Source organism: Sceloporus occidentalis, unplaced genomic scaffold (genome assembly GCF_023333645.1).
Source record: "Sceloporus occidentalis isolate IW3139 unplaced genomic scaffold, rSceOcc1.0.p SCAF_16, whole genome shotgun sequence".
Classification (NCBI taxonomy): Eukaryota; Metazoa; Chordata; class Lepidosauria; order Squamata; family Phrynosomatidae; genus Sceloporus; species Sceloporus occidentalis.
Window position 1 is genome coordinate 16,487,926 of NW_028316996.1, and position 27,264 is coordinate 16,515,189.

The 27,264-nt window shown below is 36.7% G+C and overlaps 1 protein-coding gene across 1 annotated transcript in view; it reads left to right on the forward strand.

Annotated features, from left to right (window-relative positions):
• Positions 1 to 24,543, forward strand: part of LOC149303105 (rho guanine nucleotide exchange factor 28-like) — a 41,423-nt gene extending 16,880 nt beyond the window's left edge. Inside the window, exons 6-28 of the mRNA XM_089481845.1 lie at positions 370 to 412; positions 1,805 to 1,928; positions 3,080 to 3,212; positions 3,513 to 3,568; positions 4,005 to 4,056; positions 5,053 to 5,200; positions 5,655 to 5,776; positions 5,987 to 6,127; positions 7,139 to 7,386; positions 9,105 to 9,227; positions 10,598 to 10,715; positions 11,355 to 11,609; positions 12,451 to 12,527; positions 12,766 to 12,944; positions 13,656 to 13,747; positions 13,940 to 14,122; positions 14,418 to 14,555; positions 16,172 to 16,272; positions 17,020 to 17,049; positions 18,212 to 18,268; positions 18,828 to 19,307; positions 22,724 to 23,006; positions 24,362 to 24,543. Coding sequence (XP_089337971.1) covers positions 370 to 412; positions 1,805 to 1,928; positions 3,080 to 3,212; positions 3,513 to 3,568; positions 4,005 to 4,056; positions 5,053 to 5,200; positions 5,655 to 5,776; positions 5,987 to 6,127; positions 7,139 to 7,386; positions 9,105 to 9,227; positions 10,598 to 10,715; positions 11,355 to 11,609; positions 12,451 to 12,527; positions 12,766 to 12,944; positions 13,656 to 13,747; positions 13,940 to 14,122; positions 14,418 to 14,555; positions 16,172 to 16,272; positions 17,020 to 17,049; positions 18,212 to 18,268; positions 18,828 to 19,307; positions 22,724 to 23,006; positions 24,362 to 24,543 — 3,365 coding nt within the window. The remainder of the gene's footprint in view (positions 1 to 369; positions 413 to 1,804; positions 1,929 to 3,079; positions 3,213 to 3,512; positions 3,569 to 4,004; positions 4,057 to 5,052; positions 5,201 to 5,654; positions 5,777 to 5,986; positions 6,128 to 7,138; positions 7,387 to 9,104; positions 9,228 to 10,597; positions 10,716 to 11,354; positions 11,610 to 12,450; positions 12,528 to 12,765; positions 12,945 to 13,655; positions 13,748 to 13,939; positions 14,123 to 14,417; positions 14,556 to 16,171; positions 16,273 to 17,019; positions 17,050 to 18,211; positions 18,269 to 18,827; positions 19,308 to 22,723; positions 23,007 to 24,361) is intronic.
• Positions 24,544 to 27,264: the final 2,721 nt, after the last annotated feature.

Genomic DNA, 27,264 nt, shown 5'->3' on the forward strand with positions numbered 1-27,264 from the left:
CTGTACTGCGTGCTTGTATCCCATAAAATATTAGTCGATTTGCTGGGAAAATCACAGAAACTAAAAACCCCAAATGCCTCATAAATAATAATCAAAACGTCCCAAAGAAAGACCCAAAAATAAACCCAAAAGCCTTTTTTTGTTGTATCTGAATAAAGTAATGGATCTGAATACCCTTATTGAGTTGACCTGGTTTACTATGTGAAGTAAAAATGAGTGCCGATCCGTGTGATTTTCCTCTTCCCTTTTGAAGGATGGTATAACTTAACAATGGTGATGGTATTGTGTGTGTGATATTAACGGTTTTATCGGTAGTGCCTAACACTCATTTCCCTTGTTTTTCAATTTGTTTATATATTTATTTATCAGAGCAACGTGCTTACAGCCTAACTGAACCACCAAGAGAAAAGAGGTACGGTATATAATTGAAGTTGTACTTCAAGCTACTTTATAAGAACTTTCAAATAGACTAAAATAATACTTGTAATAGATGTCAAGGTTCTAAGACCAAATATCCATTTACAAAAATGTTTCGGTATTACATTGTAGCTCTTATAAAAAGTAGGCCTGTTTGGTAGGCCTCATATTATACATTTGTATTATTTGAGCCTGAGACTAGCTTAGTGCACCGACATTTCTTCTTTTCCCTGTTTGCACATATTTGAGGTTGTTGGCTCCTCATCAGTCTGGTTGCAGCTTGCTGTCCTGGGGTTAAATGGGGAGGAGGTTTAATTGCACCTCCCCCAACACATTAATAAGGTTTTGGTAGCCGTATAAACTGCTTTGTGTGCCCACTATGTAGGAGGTGAGAGTAGGTTCTCACCCTATTGAGAGTGTGCCTTGACGTGGCGGGTGAGCTTAATTATGCTTTGGCCAATTCATATAACCAAAACCTCTCATTTATATTATGTTTATATATTTGTTGCCAACTTTATTAGGGTGAGAAGCGCAGACAGTATTTTGTTTTTTGTATACATTGTACAGCCAACACACTGTATTCGCAGCATGCTCACACTGTTTGGTAGGCCTCATATTATACATTTGTATTTTTTGAGCCTGAGACTAGCTTAGCGCACCGACATTTTTTCTTTTCCCTGATTGTAGCTCTTATATCCTGATGTCACCAAACAGAAAATGCAGCTTAATGCAACGCGTTCGTTCTGTTTGTATTCTTCAGATTTGGTTCACTATATGACCATTTCATCTGGCCGTCTCACTGCTTTCACTCACTATATATCTCTTTGTCCCAGTTTCTTATGCTCTTCTTCTTTCTCATTTCTCTGGGGCTCGCATACCTTGGGGTCTTCGTAGGTGGTTTAAATTCCTTGAGCTCTTTTTTGGATTCCATCCTTTTGCCCGGGTTTAGATTTATGCGTAGTGTGCCATTTTTTAGGGGTACTGTGGCAGTCCCATTAACCCCCCCGCCCCATACACTTTAAATGTATTGTTCTTTTTTGCTCGAAGGATGATTTCTTCGCTCAGTTGTAGTTCATTCTCGCTGACCTCATCATGCTAGTGTAAGGAATGATGTTATTGGTTGCACATTTGATACCAATTAAAGGAAATATAAACTACAGTTTATAAGCCGCTTATGTTTTGTTACCTTCATTGAAACAGATTGCCTTTTTAAGTATTTTCCATTGAGTGTAAAATGTTCATGGTTTATTGTACAACATTTGCATTTGCAATATTAATAGTACAGTTGTTTCAATGGCTCTACCTTTTAATCACAATTTGAAACGATTCTCTTTAGTTTGAAGATAGTTTCACTTTTGTGTAACCGATGCAAGCTGATTTTCTGTAGGATCGAAGAAGAGGAATGGGACAAATATATAACACCTACAAAACCTGAATCTGAAAAGAACAAAGTGAGCCGGACTTTCAGCTTCCTGCGGAACAGGATGACCAGTACACGCAACAAAAACAAGGTTAGAGTCCTGTGTTGCAAAGTTTCATTATTATGAATGGTTTGTGTTCAGCACTAATCGTTGGATTGGACCATTACGGGGTGAAATAGAACTCCCTTCTGCACCTTGCTTCAGGGGCATAACTAGAAACCAAAGGCCCCCTGGTGCCACCCAACTTCACCAAGCAGCATGTGCCACCTTTGCCCCAAACAGCTTGTGAGTGCCAGCTTTCCCCCAAGCAGCTTATAAAGTTTGTGTGGATCTTCTTTTTACTTTATAAGACCTAAAAATATGTATATTTAGGTTGGTTTTGATTTACCATGTACCATGATAGACCATAAGCCAACTTGTAAGCGATCTCCAAACAAAAAGCACACACCATAGAGAGTCTAAATTAATTTATCTGCACTTTAATTTATATGCTGGTGAGAGGGTCATCCCGAGGCCATCATCTTGGTTCCATACATTCAAATTGTTCTTCATGATCTAGTCGATACGATGTACTTTGCATTGTATGTAAATTTGTCACATTAATTGATTATCAGATACAAATATTTGCTTCAGTTTTGTTTACTAGCATATTAAAGGTCCAGCTTCTGTTATTAATCAGCTGGTTAAACATGATTTTATTGGATAACATGATTAGAGGTAACAACATTCCAAGGTCAAAATTAGCCAAATCGAATTAATTAGTGTCTCTTATTTTTAATATATGTACTTGTTTCAGAGTTTAGTTTTAATTTGAAATGTATGATTCAGACAACCAGGAAGTCGCTTACGTGTTTCAGAATCAGATTAAAAAAAACCCAAAAAAAACGGTGAAATTATATTTATATATAAAATGATGTATATTTTTATAAATGTCTTGTTACACTCACTAAAAAAAAATAACTACCTGTTCGGAAAAGTGCACAATTCCATTATATTTACATTACTTTTTATTTATAGGGAGGAATATAGAATGAACGATCTTTTCTTCTCCAAAACTATTGCACAGTAATCCACCCCAGAATCAACTTTGTTATATCTGCGATTACTGCTTACACTGGTACTTGGAGAATATGAATCGTGGCACTTTTACTTTTTTCTTGTGCTTTTTTAAGTTTTTCTGAATGGCCAAATGATTAAATACATGTTTGATTCTTTTCATTCGCCTTTGCGTTTCCACGAAGACTAAAAATAAGGACAGCAAGGAGAAGGAAAAGGTCAACAGGCACCAGTTTGTGGCAGGGACGTTCTCGGGGGTTATCCCATGTTTGGTGTGTGAAAAGGCCATGCTGGGGAAAGAATCTCTCCAATGCTCCAGTAAGTGTCTAATATATCTTTCACGGGAAATAACCAATCCCAAATATTAAACCAATCAACAAAATCCAAGGTAACACCAGGAAAAAATAACATTAACTGTTATAATACAACAAACACAACATTTATTTCTCCTATCAATTTGCCTTTTGTTTCTATTGTTTAGTGTTCCAACTAATAGACTATGACTAATAATGCACAATATTTATTAACCTATAAGACATATGCAACCAAGTGAATTATACACGTCTATTTTGCTTTATTTATTGAATGCCGATAAATATGTAATTATCTGTGTTTCAGATTGTAATGTGAATGTGCACAAAGGCTGCAAGGAGTCCACCCCAGCATGTACAAAGGTAAAATAACTTATGGAAATATCTCGGAAATATATAATAGTTTTTATGTAAGAGTATATTCTGCTTCCTCTCTCTAATCCATTGACATACACATCCAAGTTCCATTACAGCTCTAAAAGCTTTATTAAAAAGAATGTGTCTATATACTAAGAAACTTTCCACAGCTAGAACTCTGTATATAATTCTGCACATATGGTTAGATGAGACATTAAACAAACAGTGCTGTTCTAACCGTGTCTACTAGCAACCACTCGCTAGTCCAAATCCTTACTCAACCTATATCATTATTTACAGAGTTAAAATCCTACTACAATTAATACTCTGGTGTATTTTCCGGAACATGTATTCCATTTACAGCCCTGGATACTGCAGTTTTCATGACTGTATCAGAGCCAATCCTTTTAATTATTACTCTTTTTTTTCCCCCCCCAAGCAGAAATTTCAGGAGAGGTATCATCCTAAGAATAAGCAACCATCAGTCATCTCAAGTAAGTGGATAAACTGTGACGTGGTATATCACTAATAATAAGAGCTGTTTGAAATATTAATGCTTTGGGCAAACCCGGGCAAGCGTAAAAAAAAATATTTAGACCACTTGCAATTTCCTCTGACCAAGGCCAATTAGAACGTTATTTATATGTAATCAAGACTTTGAAATCACCTTTTGGCTCTATATCCACTTTATATAGAGGCAAACGGGGATTATTGTTGACCTTATTTGCGGAAGGAAAAAAAAAAAACGAAAAGAAAAACAAATAGTAAATTAAAAATGTGACTTAATTATGTGCCACCCCAAAAGGTATGTTTTCCACATCCCAAAACATGCAAGGTATTGCATCTGGGGATTTTGCTGGCTGGTTAGCCGGTGCCTTCTATCCTGTGAAGGAAATCATAAGCAAAATTTCACCCACCTTATTTGTCAATCTATGCAGGAGAAACGTATATTTCTTCCTTTTAACTCTCAGTGGCAGTTTTTGCAAATCGTTAATGCAATAGAAAAGTTTTTCTTTTAGTTCCATCATTGACAGGTAGGTGACTACACCCCTCTATCACTCAGAGGGTAAGAAGGATTGCGTGTAGCACTATAGCTGTCAAACCAGCAGTAAACCAGTTAGTTCTGCTGTTGGCGGGGTTTGAAATATCTGTATGTGGTTTATTTGCGGCTGAATCTTAAGTGATAGCTTTATAAGAAAATGACGGTGAAACATTTTAACTTAGTCACTCAAGTGTGAAGTACAGCCCTGGTTGGAAATGAATGCACAGATATGCGAGTTCCAGGCTATAGTGGTAGAGTTCTACAGGGCAAGAATGTATAATTGATTTTGTATGGAAATTTTTCTTTTGTTTGCCGTTATATTACCATCTGGGTATTAACATTATGTTTGTCATTTCACTTAATTGATCAGCATATCCCTGCTTATTCATTTTTCACGTGTCTAGTGCTTTGCAGCATGTTATAACTGTATAATACTTAAACCTATCAGATTCCTCGTTTAAAGATGTTCCACAACCCGTTCTATCGGCAATGCCACAGTCATCCTCTTTGCCTCTGGGACTGTCTTCTGGCAAGAAGGACCTCCACCAATCCGTCCATCCTCTGTCCAAAAGCCTTCCCGTGTCAAATTGTGAGAGGTATGCACCTTGTCTTTATGGATACATGTGTAATGATCGAAGATTTTCCTAATATGTTAATTTAGAATAAGGTGATTGATAAGTGGGGAAATTACTTACTTTCACTTCATGAGATCGCAATATGATTTCAAGCCATTTGCAACTGAAGAGCTGATCCATGTGTTGGTTGGTTGGAGGTTTGGAAATGCGGTATTTTTTACGTATGTATGTTTATTCTTGGGGAGAGAATGTGTTGATCCTTCAATGTATTTTAAGTAGACTATATCGAGATATGAATGAATGTGTTTAAGAATGAATCTGGTCATTGTGTAAGCAAATCGTATAAGAAATGCAGTCAAAGGTTGCAATATCCCAAGCAAAGGGTTATTACAAGGATATTGGCGGGAGATATTTGTAAATTACCATGTGTTTAGAAATTGAACTAATTAAGACACTTTTAATACAATTTTAATAGGAAATTTGATCAGTCTTTGGAATCCGACGGGGACACAACTGGCCAAAGATCTAGATCACAGTCTGAAGAATTGCTTCAAACAGTGGGAAGCCCTTCACCCGTGGACTCTTTCCCGATTGAAGGTTAATTGCCTGTTTTGTTCAATGGTTCTAATAACACCCTATAGCGCTATAACGGATCCAGTCTTTTTTTCTTATTAAAACAATGGACAAGTTGGCTTAAACAATCAAGGAAATTATTTCATGATATATTTTACATGAACATTCTGATCCTATGTCATGATGTTTTGTTTTTCTAAAACTTCCATACATATTTTTTTTCTTTTTTCCTAGACGTAGTAGATACACCACTGTGGAGTGACTTCAGTGAAGATGTGATGGAGTTTGAGGCAGAATCATGGAGCCTTGTGGTGGACTCGTCATTCTGCAATAAACAAGAAAAGGATGTTGTCAAGAGGCAAGATGTCATTTTTGGTAGGTAATTTGGACACTCACAATGGGAAAATACCCTTTGACATCAAACGCACCGTTAATAGCCGCTGTGGTTTGCTCAGTTCTAACATTTAAAATGTATTGGTAAAATAAGAGGTAATATTGAACACTGAAATTACGAAATAATTCACACTTTTGACCCACCTCCTATGAGCATTGAAATATGGTACTTTAACTACAAAATAGATATCCAGTGAAATAAATTAGCACTTAATTCCATTTCTATTCCAATTAAAGAACTCCAGAACATAGCAGTGGGTTAAAAAATAAAATATTTGCCTTGCTCTGGTCACGTGTCTGGCACAGAAACAACTTTTATGAATCAATCACTTTTCCATAGTCCCTAAGGTTTGTTCCTGTTTATGCTCTTCAAAGACACGTTCATTCTTCTTCCAGTGATGTTTACAGCTCTTTGTGTCAAATGAGTTTTTTCCACTGATTCAATGTAAGCAGAGGATTACCAGGATTCTGTTTTTTACCTTTGAATAATCCTCGAGAGAGCAGAACGGGAAATCCTGAGTCCCCTTTCAAAAGGTTTCATGAAGGTCACATACAATTCAGTGCTGTTGGCTTGCCCACTATTTCCTTGAATGTTTCTCCTTGATTTGTAAGGTCTCAAGGTAATTTATATTTCGTAGCAGACATCAAAATGTTAATGAAGCATATTTTCATTAAAATATACAGATCACCTAAAAATTATGTAAATGCTTTATAATCGGCTGAAATTTTCAGCGTGTACACAAAGTCTGGATATTTATGGAGGATGGTTATTGTAAGATCCCACAGTGTATTCTCTCCATGAACACCAGTACAGTTTTTCACATGATGATGGGTTTATTAACCTACGTTTTGACATTACATACGCTTCAATAGCCGCAAATGTAATCTGTGCAATGCGTGGCATTTTTATAATTTTCTATGTCCCTATAGGGATTTTAACGACATTACTAGTTATTTTAGGATCGTTGTACTATCCTGTTGTTCACTTTGCAGAACTAATCCAGACGGAACTGCATCATATCCAGACCTTGCTCATCATGTCTGAAATATTCAGGAAAGGGATGAAGGAAGAGCTTCAGCTGGACCATAGCACGGTGGACAAAATATTCCCTTGCCTGGATGAACTGCTAGAGATCCACAGGCAGTTCTTCTACAAGTTACGGGAAAGAAAAGAAGAATCCAGGGAAGGAAATGACAGGAATTTTCTAATCAATAGGATTGGAGATGTCCTTGTGCAACAGGTACTATACGTGTATAATGTCATAACTTGGTAATATTAGTGCTAACACCCTTTTGACATAAAAAATAGACATCTAATGAGATCAAAGGGATAAGGTCCAACATTCCATTTTAGATCCCAAGTATCCTGATCTGATACCCAAAATCCTTCTGATGCACAAGTAAAGCATTACACATGGTGTCCAGTTTAGCGTTTTTGTTTCTTAGTCTACAATGTGCCTCTTATTGTGCAAAGGAGGCTTCAGGGGAGGACTGGCACCTCCTGGCCTGGGGGCATGTAAAGCCCCAGCAAATGCATTGGCACACATATACAAACACACTCTTACACAAACTTACATACTCGCACTAATACACACATACACATGCTTACATTTACTCACTAACACACCCTCCCACTTAGACCACTAACACATACACAGTCATGCTAACAGACATACACCTACTCATCCATGCTAGCACACATTTACACGTATGTGCTCACATATACACAATAATGCTCACATTATTATTGTTTTATAAAGCGCCATCATATTCTGCAGCGCTGTACAATGGGTAAACAGGATATAACAGGTAGTATATATCATAACAATTAGACTTAGAGAAACAACAGGTAAGGAGGGCACTGCTCAAACGAGCTTACAATCTATAGACTTATACATGCACTTGTTCCAACATATAAACATATGTGCTTAGTCGCACCCCCTTACCTCGCTTGCTTTCACAGCGGGGTCGTGTAACCTTGCGTTATGTTACCCTGCTGCGTTTCTGTGTCTCTGTGAGAATTTTGACAGGCGCAGGGACACTCACACACACACTCGCTGTGTCATAGCCATGTTTATATTCCCCACCAGGGGTCTGTAGTGGCCAGGTGCTAACTGGATCGCTCCACATACTTTTAACTAATTTGTCATGTAGGTTATGTAGAGTAAAGGCTTATAACTAATACAGTCATTCAATTCACAATATTCTCCTCACTTTATCAATGATAAATACATCGGTCTGAAATTTGAGGATTACCCCTCTGCTGAAATGTTTTATAAGCTACGCTATGAAAAGACATAAAAAGGTTTCAGTCTCCCTCACATTAAGTATATTTTGTATGTGGATATTTCATCCCTTCCTGGAGGCTTACTAGGATTTATATCTAAAATTGAAGCCAGTTGAAATGTTGAACTCACCTTTTCAGTGGTTTACCGGATATATTTCTTGGAAATATTTTTAAGAAATTACTGTTTAACTATACAATGGGCTTTGTATATATAAAAAAAAAAGTGATCACCGTGTAAAAACATGAAGTTGGTTTATCATTATGATTTCAATGTTTAGACTTTAAGTGCAGTATTTGGCTTTTATGATAGTGTATAGAAAGTTAACACCAAATTCCTCCGACCCATGTGATATCATAATAATCATGCAATGTATAAAAAGTTTTAAAAGAACCCAACAACATTATGGTAAAACAAAAATATTTGCATAGTTGTGTGTGTGTGTATATATATATATAGATATATATATGATATATATGTAATAGATATAATAGATGTGTTATATATTGTCATCCATGGTGTCAAGCAGAAACATTGGGTAAAATGGATCTGGGGGCCACCACGCCTCCAGAATAAGTGAAATGACATAATGACAGATATGGTATCGCTTTTAATGTAAAACATTTTAATTGTTTATATTCATGTTTATTCTTCAATGTTTCTTTATGGCTTAGTTTTCTGCAGAGAATGCTCAGCAAATGAAGCAGATGTATGGTGAATTCTGCAGTCATCACATAGAGGCGGTCAACCTGTTCAAAGAGCTGCAGCAGAATAAAAAATTCCAGAACTTCATAAAAGTAAGTCATGCTCCAACTTTCCATCCTAGATGTAGTTGGGTTCAGCGTTTAACCAAACAACAGTTAACACCATGCAGACGCACTGCAATGATCCGGAGGCTCCATATATTGTTAAAATAAATATAAATAATAATAATTAAAAAAAAATATTGGACTGTTCCTTTAAAAACTGTCAGTTACATTAAGACCAAATGAGGAATAATCCATGCATTATTTGCATTGCAAGCACAAAGAGTATTCCAGGAGCTTCTACACCTTGAGAAATAAATCCTTGTGGTCTGGTCACAGGCTCCATAAAGCCCGCAAAAGGAAAGCTTGTGGTGGAGTTGACATAATTTATTTGTTTCTTAATGCTACATTACACTGCTGCCTTAATGATGACGAATAAAGATGAGAAGTCGACAGCTAGAAAAAACCATGTGGCCCCAGAACACCTTTAAGGAACATCGTTCACTATGACTATCCGCACAATACAGTGTTTAATGTTGCATAAACCCATAAACAGAAAAACTTTGTTTGCTGTCCTGGAACTAAGATTTTAATGTGCCTTGGTTATCTCTCCTGATCTCCTCAGCCCCTACGGAGATAGATATATCAGTCTGAATTTAGTATTGAATATTGCTTCCAGACGGTATATACTCATTCTAAGAAATTTAGTATTGGTGCAAAAAAAGGGCACCTTGCAATGCAGCGTGTCTTACTATTAGAGAGAGCGCTTTAGTGCCCTCTGGTGGCCATTTCTGTTAATACAAAAAAAAATTGTACATGTCTGTGCAATCATGTGGATAATCTGTTCAGGCCACCGTGTGTTCCAGATATCTTAGTTTTAGGTAAATTCATAAAAACATTCTGAACTTAAATTCTAAACTTACATTGCAATCCTTCATATGGAAGCGATTTATACACAAATATACTATTGCTGTACTGTATTGAAATTTGTATACCGATACTGTCATTTGATTTGCATAGTGTTTATACATTTTCACCAACTATCTACACTTCACTTTATTAGGGATTTCATTCACTAATAGGTGTTAAGACATTGAACCGAAATGGCCTAATTTCACCTGAATTCCACCTGTAGTTAAGTCTATTAAATAAAATTTCTATATTAGCCCCTCTCTCTGGAGACCAGTTACTAGATGATATCCAGGAGGTTAGTGATTAAGTATTTTCTCATATATATATATATATATATATATATATATATATATATATATATTATTTCGGTGTACTTGCACTTACCTTGTAGAGAACTGTTTGTTGATGTACGTATACTCAATGTTTGTGTTCTTGCAATAGAATCCTGGTCGTTTTCATGGTATCATTAATTTCTGTAAACAATTTTTCTACATTTTTTTTTTTTATAGGTGAAAAGCAGTAATTTGTTGGCTCGGCGCCGGGGAATCCCAGAATGCATCCTTCTTGTAACGCAGCGTATCACAAAGTATCCAGTGCTTGTGGAAAGGGTACTGCGGTACACGCCAGGTCAGTACAATGGCCTCCAGCGTTTCAGATGGCAAATAGTAATACAGCTTGTGCTGGTTACTAACCAAATACCTAGCTATGATCAAAATATATTCCAAGTTCTATAAATAGGTAAGATATTTCCCAAAGAGAAGCGATTAGTAGCAGTTCTTCTCCTATATCATACCTTAAGAAAGTCTTCAGGCACTCTCGTGGGTACCTGCAATGGGGGCATAGACCTGTTGGAAAGATTCTCAGTTCTTCTCTGTCTAACCAAAGATTTCCTGAATAGGGTCATAAGGTGTCTATTCAGGAAAGGTGGCTGGGTGGCCACACCTGCCACTTGCTTTTAGGATGGACCCACTTTCAGGCCGGCCCTGACCCTTCCCGTCTCTTGCCACGCACTCCAATACAGGTGTCCTGATTTGGATGCTGTATGGAAGTGTTAGTATTCTAAAGCTCATTCTGCAGCTTTTTGTAATTAGTAACGTTTACTTTTCGGATCCATGACATTTAGTGAAAAGAATACTTTCAACCTTTGGTCTAGAACTTATATGATGCAGATAAATATATCACTTGTACTAACTTCGTATAGGAAGACAATCATTTGGATGTGGCATGTTTCATTTGCCTACTTATGACAATTATGTCTAATGTTAGAAGGATCGGAGGAACACAAGGACCTTTGCAAAGCCCTAAGTTTCATCAAAGACATGATTGCGGCTGTGGATCTGCGGGTCAATGAGTTTGAGAAGGAACAAAAACTGCTTGAGATTCTAAATAGAATCGAGAATAAGACCTACACGAAAATGAAGAACGGTCATGCGTTCAGAAAACAGGATCTGCAAGTCAAAGAGCGGGCGCTTCTGCATGAAGGCCTGGTGTTCTGGAAAACCGCTACTGGGAGATTTAAAGGTACAAATGAGAATGATCAGCTAACCCGCACTGTATACCTGTCTCTTGGAGGCCAATTATAGAACTAGAGTTAAATGTGTGATTGAAGTGCTGTGGTGCAATAAATGTTGCCAAAATAGTTAAGCTTGTGGGAGAATAATTGTTGGTCATTGGAGACCATTCTTAGTCGTTTCATGACATAATACCTGACAGTTATCATATCCAATGAAGTGTACACGCCGATTGCTTCACTTCTACTACTTATCCCCGGAATGGCCTTTTATACGTAATCTTTTTAAGGGCATTATGTCTAAACTGGAGAGGAGAATGTTTGTTTGGCTTCAATAGGTTATGACCCAGAATCAAAATAAGCAGTAAGGACCACATGGTAGGCACACTTAGTCTATAGAATATCATTATAAGGTTTGTGTTTTGTGTTTTTAAATTAAATTTCATCCAAAGCAGACACCTTTCCATTTTTTCAGCATTGTCTTTGTCTTACAGATAAAAATTAACCAGATTATCTTCTTTGAATTATAAAAAAAAAAATAATAATAATAATAAATAATGCTCCACCCTTACAAATAACTGTTGGATAATGAAGGTCTATGAAAAGGCGGCCTGTTTTTAGCTGGAAAAGGGAAACTAATTATACTTCTGTTTGTTGATATAGGATGATTTTTTTTAACAGCTTCAAATCAACAAAGGAGCGGTTATTATTAGACAAGTGCAAAGCTACGTATTTAGTTTGCTTTATTACAGTGCATATTGTAGCATATTTATCTACGACTACAAGAGGGTTTTCATGACACACAGGATTTGCTCAGTGTAATAAAACATGTTTTTTCCCATCTAACTGCAGATATTCAAGCCCTCCTTTTAACCGATGTTTTGCTGTTTCTTCAAGAAAAGGATCAAAAGTATATTTTTGCTGCAGTGGTAGGTCTTCTAACTTGTCTATGTTACAATTATTCAACTGGCGTACACTACTTAGCTAGTAATGACCTCACAGGAGTCAGTGTAATTTGTAGGGTCCAGACGGAAAATGTCATTTCCATAGAGATCAGTAGGAGCCGGTACAGGCGTTTATTTGGCAGGTCTGTATGGGTTTGTATAGAATGCAAGTGCCTATCCCTGGAGATCAACTACCGTGTTCCTGCTTAAACATTTAATACAGGATCAGAAGCCCCCGGTTATTTGTCTCCAAAAGCTGATTGTTCGAGAAGTGGCAAACGAGGAACGTGGGATGTTTTTGATAAGTGCCTCATCTGCTGGACCTGAAATGTACGAAATCCATACCAGTTCCAAAGAAGAACGCAATTCCTGGATGCGGCAGATTCAGGAGGCAGTACAGAGGTACTCTATTTATTTCACTTGTTTTCTTTGGCTAATCGGCACTTTTTATTCCCAAAGGGGAAATACTCTGTCGTCCCTGAATAATTGTTGCATATGGGGGATTGCCATAGCAATTAATAAAACAGTGGGAAACTGCAAATTGAATAAATACTGCTGCCTGACAATTGTATACTCTGCCATAATCAATATATTTGTAAACACATTGGGAAGCAATATACCAAGTGAAGCAAATCAATTACAACTCTGATGTGTAATACTGATAAGTAGAGAAGGCAGGTTGGAAATAAAACGGCAAAAATTCTTTACGTGTTAAGAGACCTGCCGGGTCTTGGAAGACCTGGAAACCGCTCCGCTGTAGTTGGATGAGGGCACAGTAGCTTGAATAGGAACAGAAGAGGCAGATCGTTTGTTGTGGGTTTGTTGCAGACAAAACAGCGTCAGTTCGTGTGTTGCGCTTTGCTGATGACTGTTTTGCGCGAAAATGTGTGTCGTCTTAATGGAGTCAGTTTTTGGGAACAAAAAGTGAGACTCCAAATACTGTGTTTTTTTTGAACCACTGGGAGACGCGTCATTTTTATTTACCCCAGTCTAACCTGCACTGTCTAACTTGTAATTATACATGGTCTATGGATATAAGTGATTATAGAGATTGAGTGTTGGTATTACTTCCCCATTTGTAGTCGTTCCTTAATGTTACTGTTTATCCTAAAGCTGTCCTGAAGAAGATGAAGGCAAAACCTGCGAGTCAGATGAAGATAAACGTGTTGCAGAGGCAAGAGCAGCAAAGGCTCAAAAATTCCAGGGTATGTTTACTTAAATTCAGAAAACTTGCATATAAACAGGATTTCACATTGTAAACTGTATGACCGGTGAAATATTGGATATTAAAAATGTGTGTAAAGTTTGTAAACTCGGTGACCCCGACGATCACACTTTGAAAAGCTTGATAACCTTTGGCGAAGCTGTAGATTACTACAGATCTCTTTTTCTTTTAGAAGTCTTGAATATGCACGATCAACAGATTTGCAGTTATTTGGAGGAAAAGTTGCAAATCTACGCTGAACTGGCAGCACTGTGCGGCCGAAGCGATGTGAATGTAGAACCCCAGCTTCTCATAAAGGCAGATTCCGGTGAAATTCCTCATGCTGCCGCTCTCTTATCAGCCGCCCTAAAGGAAGGTACGTCCACAGCTGCTAGAAAGTCTCTTAAGGAGCTATATATATATATATATATATATATAATTTTATTTAAGCAATATACAGTTTTTACAGTAGTGATGCTGAACCCAGGCACTAAGTGATCATAACAAATATTCACACATTCAACCTTGTGATTACAATCACTGCAAATGAATGTGATTATTTAACTGTGTTTATGAAAACTGCCTTCTGTATTTGAATTTATTTTTTTATTTATATATATATAAATAAATGAACAGGAGAAAAACTGTTAATTATTTTTGTATTTTGAAAGCTGAAAATCTGTACTCTGCCATTACATCACAATTGGAAAGTCCGTCTTGCTTCCCAGAAGAATATGAAAAGTCCAGCACACCAAGAAAAATCATTGATTCTGAGGTATCAGAGGACATGCAAGAATTACCGTTTGATTGTAAGTAATAGTAAGCTCTACCTTTCTTATATGTGCGTATGTATGTATATATGTGTGTGTGTATGTATATGTGTATGTATATATATATATATGTGTGTGTGGGTATGTATGTGTGTGTGTATATGTGTATGTATATATATATATATATATATATGTGTGTGTGTGTGTGTATGTATATATATATATATATATATATGTGTGGGTATGTATATATATATATATATATATATATATATATATGTGTGGGTATGTATATATATATATATATATATATATATATATGTGTGGGTATGTATATATATATATATATATATATATATATATATGTGTGGGTATGTATATATATATATATATATATATATGTGTGGGTATGTATATATATATATATATATATATGTGTGGGTATGTATATATATATATATATATATATGTGTGGGTATGTATATATATATATATATATGTGTGGGTATGTATATATATATATATATATATATGTGTGGGTATGTATATATATATATATATATATATATATGTGTGGGTATGTATATATATATATATATATATATATGTGTGGGTATGTATATATATATATATATGTGTGGGTATGTATATATATATATATATATATATATATATGTGTGGGTATGTATATATATATATATATATATGTGTGGGTATGTATATATATATATATATGTGTATGTATATATATAAATGTAATCTGTGTGTGTATATATATATGTGTGTTTCTATGCATATATATATATATATTCTAATTAATTGTCAGAAGACTTGGGTGTTTTTTAATCAAAATTTGGTGATGTTTATGAAGGATGTCTGTAAGTTGTATATACTGCTCATTACCCCTAATTTTCCTATAGACATACATTTACTTCTCCCTTGTGGTAAAGCATACTTCAACTGATGATATATTTTTATTAATCATCGATCACCTGATCTGAAGGCCTTTTAAAAATATTGGCTATAGCATTTTGCCGTTCGCCTGTTTTGGAGAATGAGATTCAGTTTTATTGGAAGGTACCTTCGGGAAGAGAAACTCTAAAGCGTGTGAGAAGTGAGATTCATTAAAACAAAAATGATATGTATACATCCATAGCTCCATGAAAAAAATATAAATAACCAGAACAAGAAGTTGCCCTTTTTTTTCTCCTTAGCCTTATCTCATCTTTTTAATGTAGAACAAAAACACCTTTCCTAATTAAAAAAAAATACATATATTAATCACAGCAAAAAATAAGGTTAATAATTATTATTATTATATTATGTCCGCAATTATCTCAATTACAATCATCCTTCACTTGTCACAGTTTTTAAGAAAATATTAATATACTACATTAATTAGATATAATGTCTAGCGGAATACATTAATATTAAGAAAATATTAATGTATGCAGCTATTTACCAAAAGACTGGAGAACGCACACGGTACCTACTACCCCACCCCCTATTTCCTTATAGAATATAGATTTAATCTGTTTACTAGCGGCTGTAAATTTTACTGTTGAAAAGTTTGTCTCATGCTGTTCCCTCCTAATTTCCTTTTGATAGTTTTTACCATAAAATTTATATTTGGGCTTCTAAAATATCATTTTTAGCATTGAATCCAGAAGAAAGGGAGGAGGCAAACGCTTCTGGTGATTCCGACTTGGCCTTCTCTAATATGAGTGACGTTGAGATGTCTTACTCTGAAGAAAAGGTAATTTCAAGCGAATTATCCTGTCCTTATTATCTATACGTATTAGTTCTGTGTAAATAGTGAAATACAGTCCAGTTGCAAAGAATATAAATGTTTGCTGATGCTATGTCGTCCTGCGATATTGTTGTCGGTATATACATATATATAAATATATACATGCATATACAGATGGAAAGAATTCAATTATTTAAAAGGCAAGCTTTCGAGAGTATCAACTTCTCTTTATGAAGTTCAATATTCATAAAGGGAGGTCGATCTTCTTGAACTTTGTGCATTCTTAAAATTAAATATTAGTCCAATAAAAATATATTTTGTACTGCAAAACATCTACACTACTGCAGTGACGTGGCTACCCTACCGTACATGATATTTAAAGGGTTAAGATATTCCATGCGTTAGACATTGTTGGAATTTAACCACAAGAGGCGCTGGTTATTTGTAACATTGATAAATCACAACACAGTGCTTCTAATATACTGTATAATTGTAATTATGTCTACATATTATGTCTACATATGTTAATGTTCACCCATATATTACAAAATAAGCACAAAATTCACCTGTTTTTTAACAAATGACACATAAACAGAAATACCTAGCCAATGCCGCGGTGCGCACTGACACCATCACTCGTACTAATGCTTGACGCCAGCAATACATTCTGTTTTAGTTTGTTTTCAGGAACATTTTGTAATTCAGAACTAGGCTGAACTATTTCAACTGACTGGATAATGGTTTTTTTTGTAGGGAGATTCCCAAAGTTCTAATCAACCTGAGGTAAGATACCCGGGGAAACGTCAAATCCTGCCTTATAGAGTATTTTCACTGAAAACTGGCATTTTACTACAAGCACATGTTGGTTTGTTTCAGATATATATATATATATATATATATATATATATAAATATATCTATATATACCAATATATATATATATACCAATACATAAGTTATGGTGGGTAAAGGTGATGGAACACCCTTCCACTTAAAATTAAGGGGTAGTAGAAGTATTATTAAACACTTGTCTACAGACACCAGACAAGCCAGAAGGCTTGTTTTTCCCTTAAATCTCATGGTGCTTCCACAACCACAGGGGATTCTGGGTAGGCTCATGCAAATAAGGTCAACAATAACCACCTTTTGCCTCCATATCCAATATATATATATATTTCAATAAACTGCCTCTAGAAATGAATTTTTCCCATAAAATACACTAAGCACTCTAGAAATCCCATATGCACCAATATTATGTAGTTAGTAAGGTTACCTTATACTTTTAATTATTTATATATATATATATAATCATTGAAATCACATAAATATTAAAAGGGAAAACAGAAAAACCAAAAGACTAGCAGATAGATTCAAGAATTCGTCACATGTATTTAACAATTGAAAGGGTGAAGAATGATGTGTTTTTATGCGAAGAGGAATGAGTTTTTGGATGGTGGAAAACTGGATACATTTTAAAAGCATTACTTTGGCTTGAATAACCTCCTCCGAGATTAGTTGGGGTCGGGGCTACCTCCTTAGAGGAATTAAAACAATGTAAAAATAAACAAGGTGAGGTGTAAAAATAGATTTGTTACATGCCGTCACAACCTATGTTGGATTTATTGTGATTGGTGCACTTAGAAATATTGTAGGAAAGTAAATTAATAGACTTGACCCATTTGAAATTTGGTCCAAATGTTCTGTCTTGTCGGTTCGGCATATAGGTAGTCAGTAAGGCTAACAATGTGTTAAAGGTAGGCCTGCCTCTAAAGCTTTATTCCAACACATTGACAGGTAACCTTGATTAGAACACACAAGAGAACCATCACTGAATAGCATGAGCCTGATATATCCGTCCTCATTAAGCTAACGTGGACGTTCCATTACTGAAGGTGGGCTGTCGCTTGCTTGGTTTGTGCGGAATAGATTTTTGAACCATTTTGTTTTCCCTGCAGGCGTTGCAAGCAGTTCAGAACCTTACCCGGCTGTTATACAGTATACAGGTACTTGTTTCCCCTGTTTATTCTTTGGTCAATTATAACATGGTGAGCTGATGGACCTTGGCTGGTCCAGAGAGAAGGTTAAGACAGAGCTCATAGTTGAAATGCTGCCTCTCCTCCCAATTAGGTCATTCCGGATGTAGCTAGTGGAGTTGTATATAACAACTCTTCGTACTTCAGGATTCTTGGTCTATCGTACTACTATATAAATTAAACTATATAAATCGAAAAGATGTCAGTGGAAGTAGCTTTGTACCCTATAAGATCCTTCACACCAAATCCATGTGTCTGTCAATGTATATATACCACTCTAATAAGAGCAGATTGTTTTCAATTGTGAAACAGTTTCTGGTTGTAAATGAGATGTGCGGACCATTTCTTACAACTTATGGATTTGCAGCAGATGATGTTATCTATGGAAATGGAACAAATAAATTGAGTCTTGTTTTTCAAGAAGTTTTAAGAAACAGTCTAAAGTGCCTGTCACCTTTACCCTTTTCCCCTGTAAGATTTGTATCATTATGCATATTTAATTTTGTGTCCAATCTCAAATCTTTGACAGGCAGCAGTAGCCATGCAAGATAGCCATATAGAACTCCAGAAAGTGCTTCGCCAGGACCATGAATTAAGCAATAGAGGATTTTCTGCTCGTGGGGTCCTTCTGCAAGAACAATACCGCCACCTAGAAAGGCACCGCGGAGAGATGGTCAATTTACAGAAACTTCAGCACCAATTTCATCAAGAACAACAACGCTGGCTCAGAGAATGTGACCAAAAACAAAGGGAACACGATGACAAAGAGAATGTGCTTCAGCAGAGAGAGCGAGACTGTCAAAGCCAAGAGCATCTCCTGCTGGAGAAACGGGAAGAGCTGGGCCAGCAAGTCCAAGAATTCCACCAGAACCTGGAGAGGCTGAAGGAAGGGCAAAGACTGGTGGAGAAAGAGAGGGAAGAGCTAGGCGTGCACCAGAAACGCCTAAGGCACTGGAAATACACGCGTCAAAACAGCTTGCCTGTTATCTTTTCCCACAGCAGAACAGAGGTATGCAGCCCCATAGAATAGAACAACATATGAATGCAATGCATGGGGACCGATGCTCCCCAACACAAGTCTGTCCGACTTCATTTCTTGTTGTCATCCAGACAATGAGTTGCACGGTCCAGCCTCTTGTTTTTATAGGCACAATTCCATATTATCAGTTTAAAAAAAAAAAAATAATAATTATTGGTAGTATGATCTAATAAGGTTTTTCAGGCCGGTTTCCGAAGCAGTAATTGGTTTGGTGTGTTGGGAGAAATAGGGACCAGCAAAGCAAATATAGTTTTGGGTAAGTTGTATCTTAAGGAATATATTAGTAAAGAGCAATTAGCAGGAACAATCTATTGGTTGTTATGACAATAGCACTACATTAACTAACAGAACTGACCTTTATACACAACTCAGCGTTTATAGCATGCAAATATAAAGGGGTAGTTTAGTCTTAGTTGATGGAGCGAGCTTGACAAAAAGGGAAGACTCGCTTGAAACTTTGCCTTGTCTGAAATCAATTTGGGCTACCACCAATAACATATTATCAGCAAGAGTTGGGATGGATCCAGTTGTTAAAAAAATAAAACATAACTAAACTATGGCCAACTCCAAAAAAGGTTCCCACGGGAGACTGCATAGTAAATACTTTGTAATTTAAATTTCATGCTTAGCCAAAACAATATGATTTTCATCAAACATTCACACATTCACTATATCTTACTGAGGATGTGTTTTATTTTCCTTTACGTTTCTTGTCCACGTGTTTGTGATGATAAAAATTATGTTCCCTGGTTTATGCATATTCTTAGGACTCCCAAAAACATAGAGCTGCCCCTTATTTTTATATACGAAGTGACTACATAACAGCAGAGGGATTCTTGTGAATGGTGACATTGCTTGAGGAGCAACCAGATTACTTAATCACCGTATTTGCTCGATTATATGATGACCCCCAAAAATCTGAATATTAATTTAGGAAAAAAAGAAAAAGCCTGATGACCCTATAGGAAAAAAGTTTTACTAGTAAATATTAATTCATGTAAACAATTTTTTTGTTTTTAATTTCCTTTTATTTACCAACCTGCCCCAAGTTATGCTCATCTGCCCCCAGGCATGCCTTATACCCTCCTATATGCCACTCTGCCCCATGTTATGCCTTTTAACCCCCTATATGCCACTCTGGCATATAGGGGATTAAAAGGCATATAATGGGACAGAGTGGCATATAGGGGGACACTTACATACCCAGACACTAATATACCCACTGAGACACTTACCTACCCACTGAGACACTTACCTACCCACTGAGACACTTCCCTACCCACTGAGACACTTACCTACCCAGACACTAATATACCCACCCAGACACTTACCTACCCACCCAGACACTAATATACCCACCCAGACACTAATATACCCACTCAGGCACTTCACTCACCAAGATGCCTCAGCAGGCGCTTGCTGCAGCTCCCACAGGATTACGGCATGATGCTGTGTGACCCCGCTAGGCCCCGCCTCCTCCAGAAAATTGAAGAGGTCTACTGGATCCGCTCTGGGACGGCACAGTGCCGCCGGGGTCCCGGTCCTGCTTCTGGAGCAATCTCCCCAACCGGCTCTGCTTCCCCGCAGTGGGCGGGCTATCCTGGGAGCAGGAAGGTACGCGTGTATGCAACCTCGGCTGCTGCCGGCACGCCGACAGCAGCTGAGGTTACCATACAGGTCCCCTGCAGCGATGCGGGGGATCTGGATCTTAGTCTAATAGTCAGACCTCATTTGAGGTCTGATTAGAAGACGACCCCGATTACAAGACGAGGGGTATTTTCCAGAGCATTTGCTCTGAAAAAAACCTCGTCTTATAATCGAGCAAATACGGTAATTAATATCACTCTAGAAATCTTGTATAAAAACATAAAACAAACCTAAAACTAGTGAAATGTTAAATGGACACTAAAGTATCCCAAGCAGCTTCCTGAACTATTAATGTAGATGAAAGTTCATTAAACCAGTGCTGGCAGTAAGTATATCTCCCGTCAGGAGATGTGTCTTCGGCCAAATAGATCTCCTCTACAGCATAGGTGGGATAATTTTGGAGACCCCAAAATGTGAAGGAAACTATTGCAATGTCAGTATATGATGGCCGATGTCCATTGAGATAAAATAATTATGTACAAGATTAGTAATTATATAAAATGTACCACACGTTTACAAGATATGTATTTTTATATGATTAAGGGATCTGAATTGACCTTGCCCATGAAGCTCTGGAGTGTTACTTTGTTGTATTCTCTTGTGTTGTGGGGGTTAGCAACATGAAATAGATTCACTGAAATATTATGAAAAAATATTGCGCAGCTGTATACATGTCTTTTCGCAAGGCCCCACTCTTTATTCTCCATTGTGGTCTGATAAATCTTTTATGATCTGCACAGTAGTTTTTTTTTTTTTTTACTCCCAAAACCTACTGCCATGAAAAAAAAATGCAGTGTCCTTGTGTGAATGTGAAATTAAGACTACACATCATAGGCCTGTAAATCCAGATCATAGTGCAAAAAATAAAAATTAGTGTCAATAAAACACATCTTTGATACGTGCCCACCTTGAACCAGACGTCTGTCTGGATTATTCATATTACAAGTGGCTGTGTCCACTCAGAATATGGCAATACGGATGCACAGGCATGTACGTATGCGTTAAAACATTGATCTAGATATGATCTTTGATCACATTCTGTCAACTTCTGGAAGTAAGAATATCTTGGTGGACAGATTCCCGCTGTACCTGGCATACAACCCTTGCATGGTAAGATCATGTATCAAAAGCCAGCGGAGACTATGTTCGTTGTTGAGTTATTTCTGATGAGCCATAACGCAAGTGTTTTATAAATTTGCAAATATATATTGGAAAGTATGGTCCTTATTTTCAACATGTAGGCAAGGGATACATCAGCTTTTTTGCGTGTTTTTTATTACGATTATTGTCCTATGTTTTTGCTTTGTATACTCCGTATTCGAGGCAAATGCACCCTAATTGTAGGCTTTCCACTCGTCAGGAAAACTCATAACTGACACATTTGTTTCAAGGTGTCATGTTATACATTTGACAAAGTGAAAACCCTCATTATCCCGGGAACTGGGAAAAAAAGCAAAAAGTGTGGTTATTTATAGTTGTTTAATTTTATTGTCGGCTTATCTGGCACATGGAATGAGCACATGAAGTTTTCCAAAGTGTTAGGAAACATATTACTTTACATTAAAATGTGCTTTTGTAAAGCAAGCTGTGCTTTATTAAATAGGAGGTTTAATAAAGCTGGGCCGGAGGTTTATTATAATAATAAAAAAGTGCCGGGAAATGCTGACGTACCGGATTCTAATCTGGTTATTGTACACAGCGCCGTAGAACTCAATGTCATTTTCTTTTCTCTGCAACAGAGTGTAAGAAACCATCAGTCTGACAGTTTACAAAACGAGGACTCCATCTACATTAACAATGCTTTGGCTCAGATTTCACTCAACAATCCTGAAACACTTCAAAACCCTGCATACACGGACACTCACGTGAATAACCACTTTGTCTCAGACACGATGCAAGTTGTCGAAAATACAACATCGGGCAATGTTAATGAACCCTGGTCCTCAATGGTTTCCCACCACCAGAGGCCTGAACGTTCCTCCATAAGGACCCGTCACAGCAATAAAGATGTCTGTAATAATGGTAAATAATATAAATTTGTTAAGATGACATTTTATGGAAAGTAGACATTAACAAATATTGTAGACAGGTGTGGAGATAATGGCTGCACTTTGACTTCTCTCAATATATCTTTGTACTACAGTATGGTATAATTGCTTCGTTGGTCAGTTAAAAAGGAGACATGCGACTCCAATGCTATAGTCTGTCATTGCAACACAGAACTTTCTCATTATAATACTTCTCAAATAAATACTATATGGCGATAAAAGAACGTTTATCCCCACCAGAAGTTACGGCACTGATATTCCTTACTAACTCTAGAACAACAAAAACTAAAATTTATACCTTTCAGTATTCAAATAAGGCTCTCGCTCAAAATTGTAGCCTAGTAACAGCTAGAAAACACAAAATCCTAAAGATAAAAGTAATCTAAGAAGTATTACAACATCCAATAAAATGCATCTACAGTCGTATTGCACAACTCTTATCTGGCAACTGCTGTTTTTTTTGCTCTATTGTCAAATATTCTGTAGATGGATGAGCAGCTAGAACCTATAGAACCTGAAATTTAGACGTAGGTTAAATCTTACTGGTATTTGTTGACAGTTTCAGGTTTTGTTAGGAAAGTGATTAATTAATGGCATCCTACAGTTCTAATTAGATTTTTCCAAATATAAATAAATATAAACAAACTAAACAGGAAAATCTGGTGAGTAACTTACGTTTTAGTCCCCTTCTCTTTTCTGTGTGTGGGGTTTATTTAATAAGCATAGACCACATGTATGGGCCAATACCAGGGCCGGTTTGGGGATGATTAAGCAGCCCTGTCACTGTAAGACTGGATATGCACAGTCACACACTATGTTCGCTACTGCTAGAACTGCAGTATGGGTAAAAAATGCAGCCCAGTTGGCCACTGGACCATTGGGCTTTTGCCTGGTGTGTCCGATGGCCAATCTGGGCTTGACTGATACCACGTATAAAGAATAATCTATACTCTTTTGGATTAAAACTTCAACCACAGGAAGTGTCATAACTATGGATGGAGCACTGTGCACCTATGCTTTTTGTAAACGTTTAAGCCAGGGGCATCCAACCTGCGGCCAGCCAGCTGCTGCAGGACTGCATCTCCCATGATGATCTTTCAGTTAGGGGGCTGGCTGAGGAGGATGGGAGATGTAGCCCTGCAGCAGCTGGAGGGCCGCAGGTTGGGCACCCCTGGTTTCAGCAACAAAACTAAGAATATTTTTCAATTCTATGAACTCTAGCCGCTATTCCTAATCCTAAACTAATAATAAAACCTGAGATGTATAGTACCTCTATAGTACAATTAATCATTGCATAGGAATTAATCATTCATCAACTTATGCTTTCAGATCTGAATGCAGCCCAGGTAATATCCTGTGGAACCCAAGTGGCTTTATCTTCTGGGGGACATCATTTCAATGCCCAGAACACTGAAGCATCCCATCCCACTGAAGTGTTGAAAATTCCCCTTGTGGACACAGCACAAAGTGTAGAAAATGGAAGAGTTGAAGAAAATATTGTATACCTCTGAACGTGGAAGAAAATGGCTATTATAACCTAGGAATTTCTTGTTTGCTGGTAGAACCAGAAAACCAATTCACCCAAAAGATGTAATAGACTCTAGAAACATTTTGTCATTGGATAGTTGCCATTGATTGGCAACGGAGCTTTTTGTGGATACAGATATACCCTTTAATGTTTTTCCCTGTAGTCAAGAGGTCTACCTTTGACAACCCAACTTCTGTGGACCACTCATCTGGTAAGCAGTTCAGACACATATCCTTGGCTACTACAATCTGCTACGCGTGACTTACTGCTGAAACCTGAAAGATCTCCGGATATATAATGGCAATCTTAATTTCTGGATTTGCATGAAGCCAAGGACTTGGGTATCTGTTACATTACATTTCAAAGACGTTTTCTTTGTCTACATTTTGTTTAAATGAGAACTTACCACTACTTACATGCCATAATACTTAATGTTTAAGGGCAAGCTTTGCACACCTCTGAAATCAAAGGGTTTACAGTTAGTAACCCCTTTTGGCACTGAAGATATTGCTTTTACAAGTCTGTTTTGGCAGTGATAGGGTGAATTTATGTATAAATATATATATGTTTATTTCTTGTGAAAAACAAGTAAGTTATTGTTGAAGTATGCTGTAAATTAGCAGTGACGTGTTCAGCACCTTTCTATGTAATTAATGTATACAGTTATAGACACTAAGACAAAATACATGTTATCCTAATCTCTTTAAGGGTCCATTGTGTATTATGTTACTTAATATAGTCGGACAAATCGGATCCTGGCTGTTTTCTGATGTAGGAGGTGACGAGCAGGAAGTGAAAATGCCTCCTACCCTGTTGTTTTTGGGTCATTCCAAATGCTTGCAAGGAAGTCCGGTGGGAGAGTCTGGCTCAGTGGGTCGTTTGGGCCTTGCTGTCATCTCACTTACCTTTATTACTCAGTAGCCAAAATTTCTCACCTGATCTCCCTGTGTTACACCTAATTGCGAAAACCCTAACCCATTTATGAATAGAACATTTTGATAATCTGCTAAATCCTTTTTTAACATTCATGATGTAATAACCTTATGTGGATGGCCCCCAGTCTTGCCCAGATGCCCTAATGAACAGATACGGTGTAATGATCTATTATCTATGCACTTACCTTTAACTTGCTTTCCTGATAAATTGTTTTAATGTCTGCATCCTGCCTTAAAAAAAAATCTCACAAAAAACCCAAAGAGATCATCTTTCTGACTCCATACACTATAAGATGCTTCACAAAGCTATATAGAAAATGTATATGTGCATAAAAATAGGCATATTAACCGATTTATGTTCACAAAAACTAAATACATTGTTGGGTGTGATTGTCTTAAGGCACCATTTATTTAATGCAAAAATGACCAAATATGCATTTTGATATATGCAATGTGTAATTGTTAACTAGATTTATTTTCTTTTTTTAAACGGTCACTTTTTAGAACTATGCATCTGGAAGTATGTAAACAGTCCAACAAAAGAAGAATGGCGTGCAGACCCATATAGATGGCTCTATATAGACAAAATAGAAACCTTATGGGATTCCTGAATCTGCAGTCCACCCTCTCACACTACTCTAAAACGTTATTACATTCTCTACGTAGATAAGCCAAGACGCGTTGGAGATGTTCCTTTTAAATACCGTAGAATCTCCTATATAATGGAATTTTCCTCTATTTCTGTGTGTGCGTTATACACGTGATCTATATTTGGAAGATGTTGTTATATACACAATTGTACTGTGTAATATTCATGATAATATTCTAATTCCCTTGACATGTAATTTATTTCATCTGTCAAGTGTAAGCTTAGTGATATTTTGGTGCACTTTCTAGCCAAAAACTTTGTCTTAGTGCTTTGTTAATTCCAAAACATTATTACAGCTGCTGCACCACGTCCCTTATTCCGTTTCTAATGCATTCGTAAGAATGCCGGAATATTACTCGAGAAAACAGGTTTTGTTTCACCCTCCTACTCAATACTAATAAACGTTTACTCTGTACTTTCTGTGTAAAATATAAAAATGTTTGATAAAGTCCTATTTATTGCATTAGTGTTTGTTTGCTGTATTCAGTTTGTAAATCCCTTCTAAAATATACAGATGGTCACTTGGTGCCTGCACATATACCCAACCATCTAACATTTAAATTAGGACACTTTATTAAAAAAAAATAAAAAAAAATTCAACCCTGTTAGTATTGCTACAAGACATTTGATTGTCTACCCTTATTTTTCCCTTAAAGTATTGTTTTAAATCCTTTTAAACACTTAAAACATTTTAGTGTTCATTTAAAAAGCAGCTTTCAGTTATTCAAGTAAACGGCTAACGGTACATTAAACCTTACAAAATAATAAAGATAATTCTTTATTATTTCTCAGTTTTAATAAAAAGTGGGTTTTTTATGTTGCGGGTTTAATGGCTCATCTGTGGTTACTCACAAGAAAAGGGATCAGGGAAAAAAAAGGTGCAGGGAACGTTTGGCTCTTTATAATATAAGGTAACATTTTAATCTAGGATGGAGACCAGTTTTCCGTAGTCCGTTACATACATGCCCGATCCACCAGCGCAACATCCTATGCTTTAACCATGTGCTGAAATCCGATGAATACCAATGAAAAAGCAAGGGGAATTTTAACAATAAAAAAACTTTAATGGCTGCTTTCATTACTTTAGAGTATATTTTCAGCTCATGTGTACGCACGATGA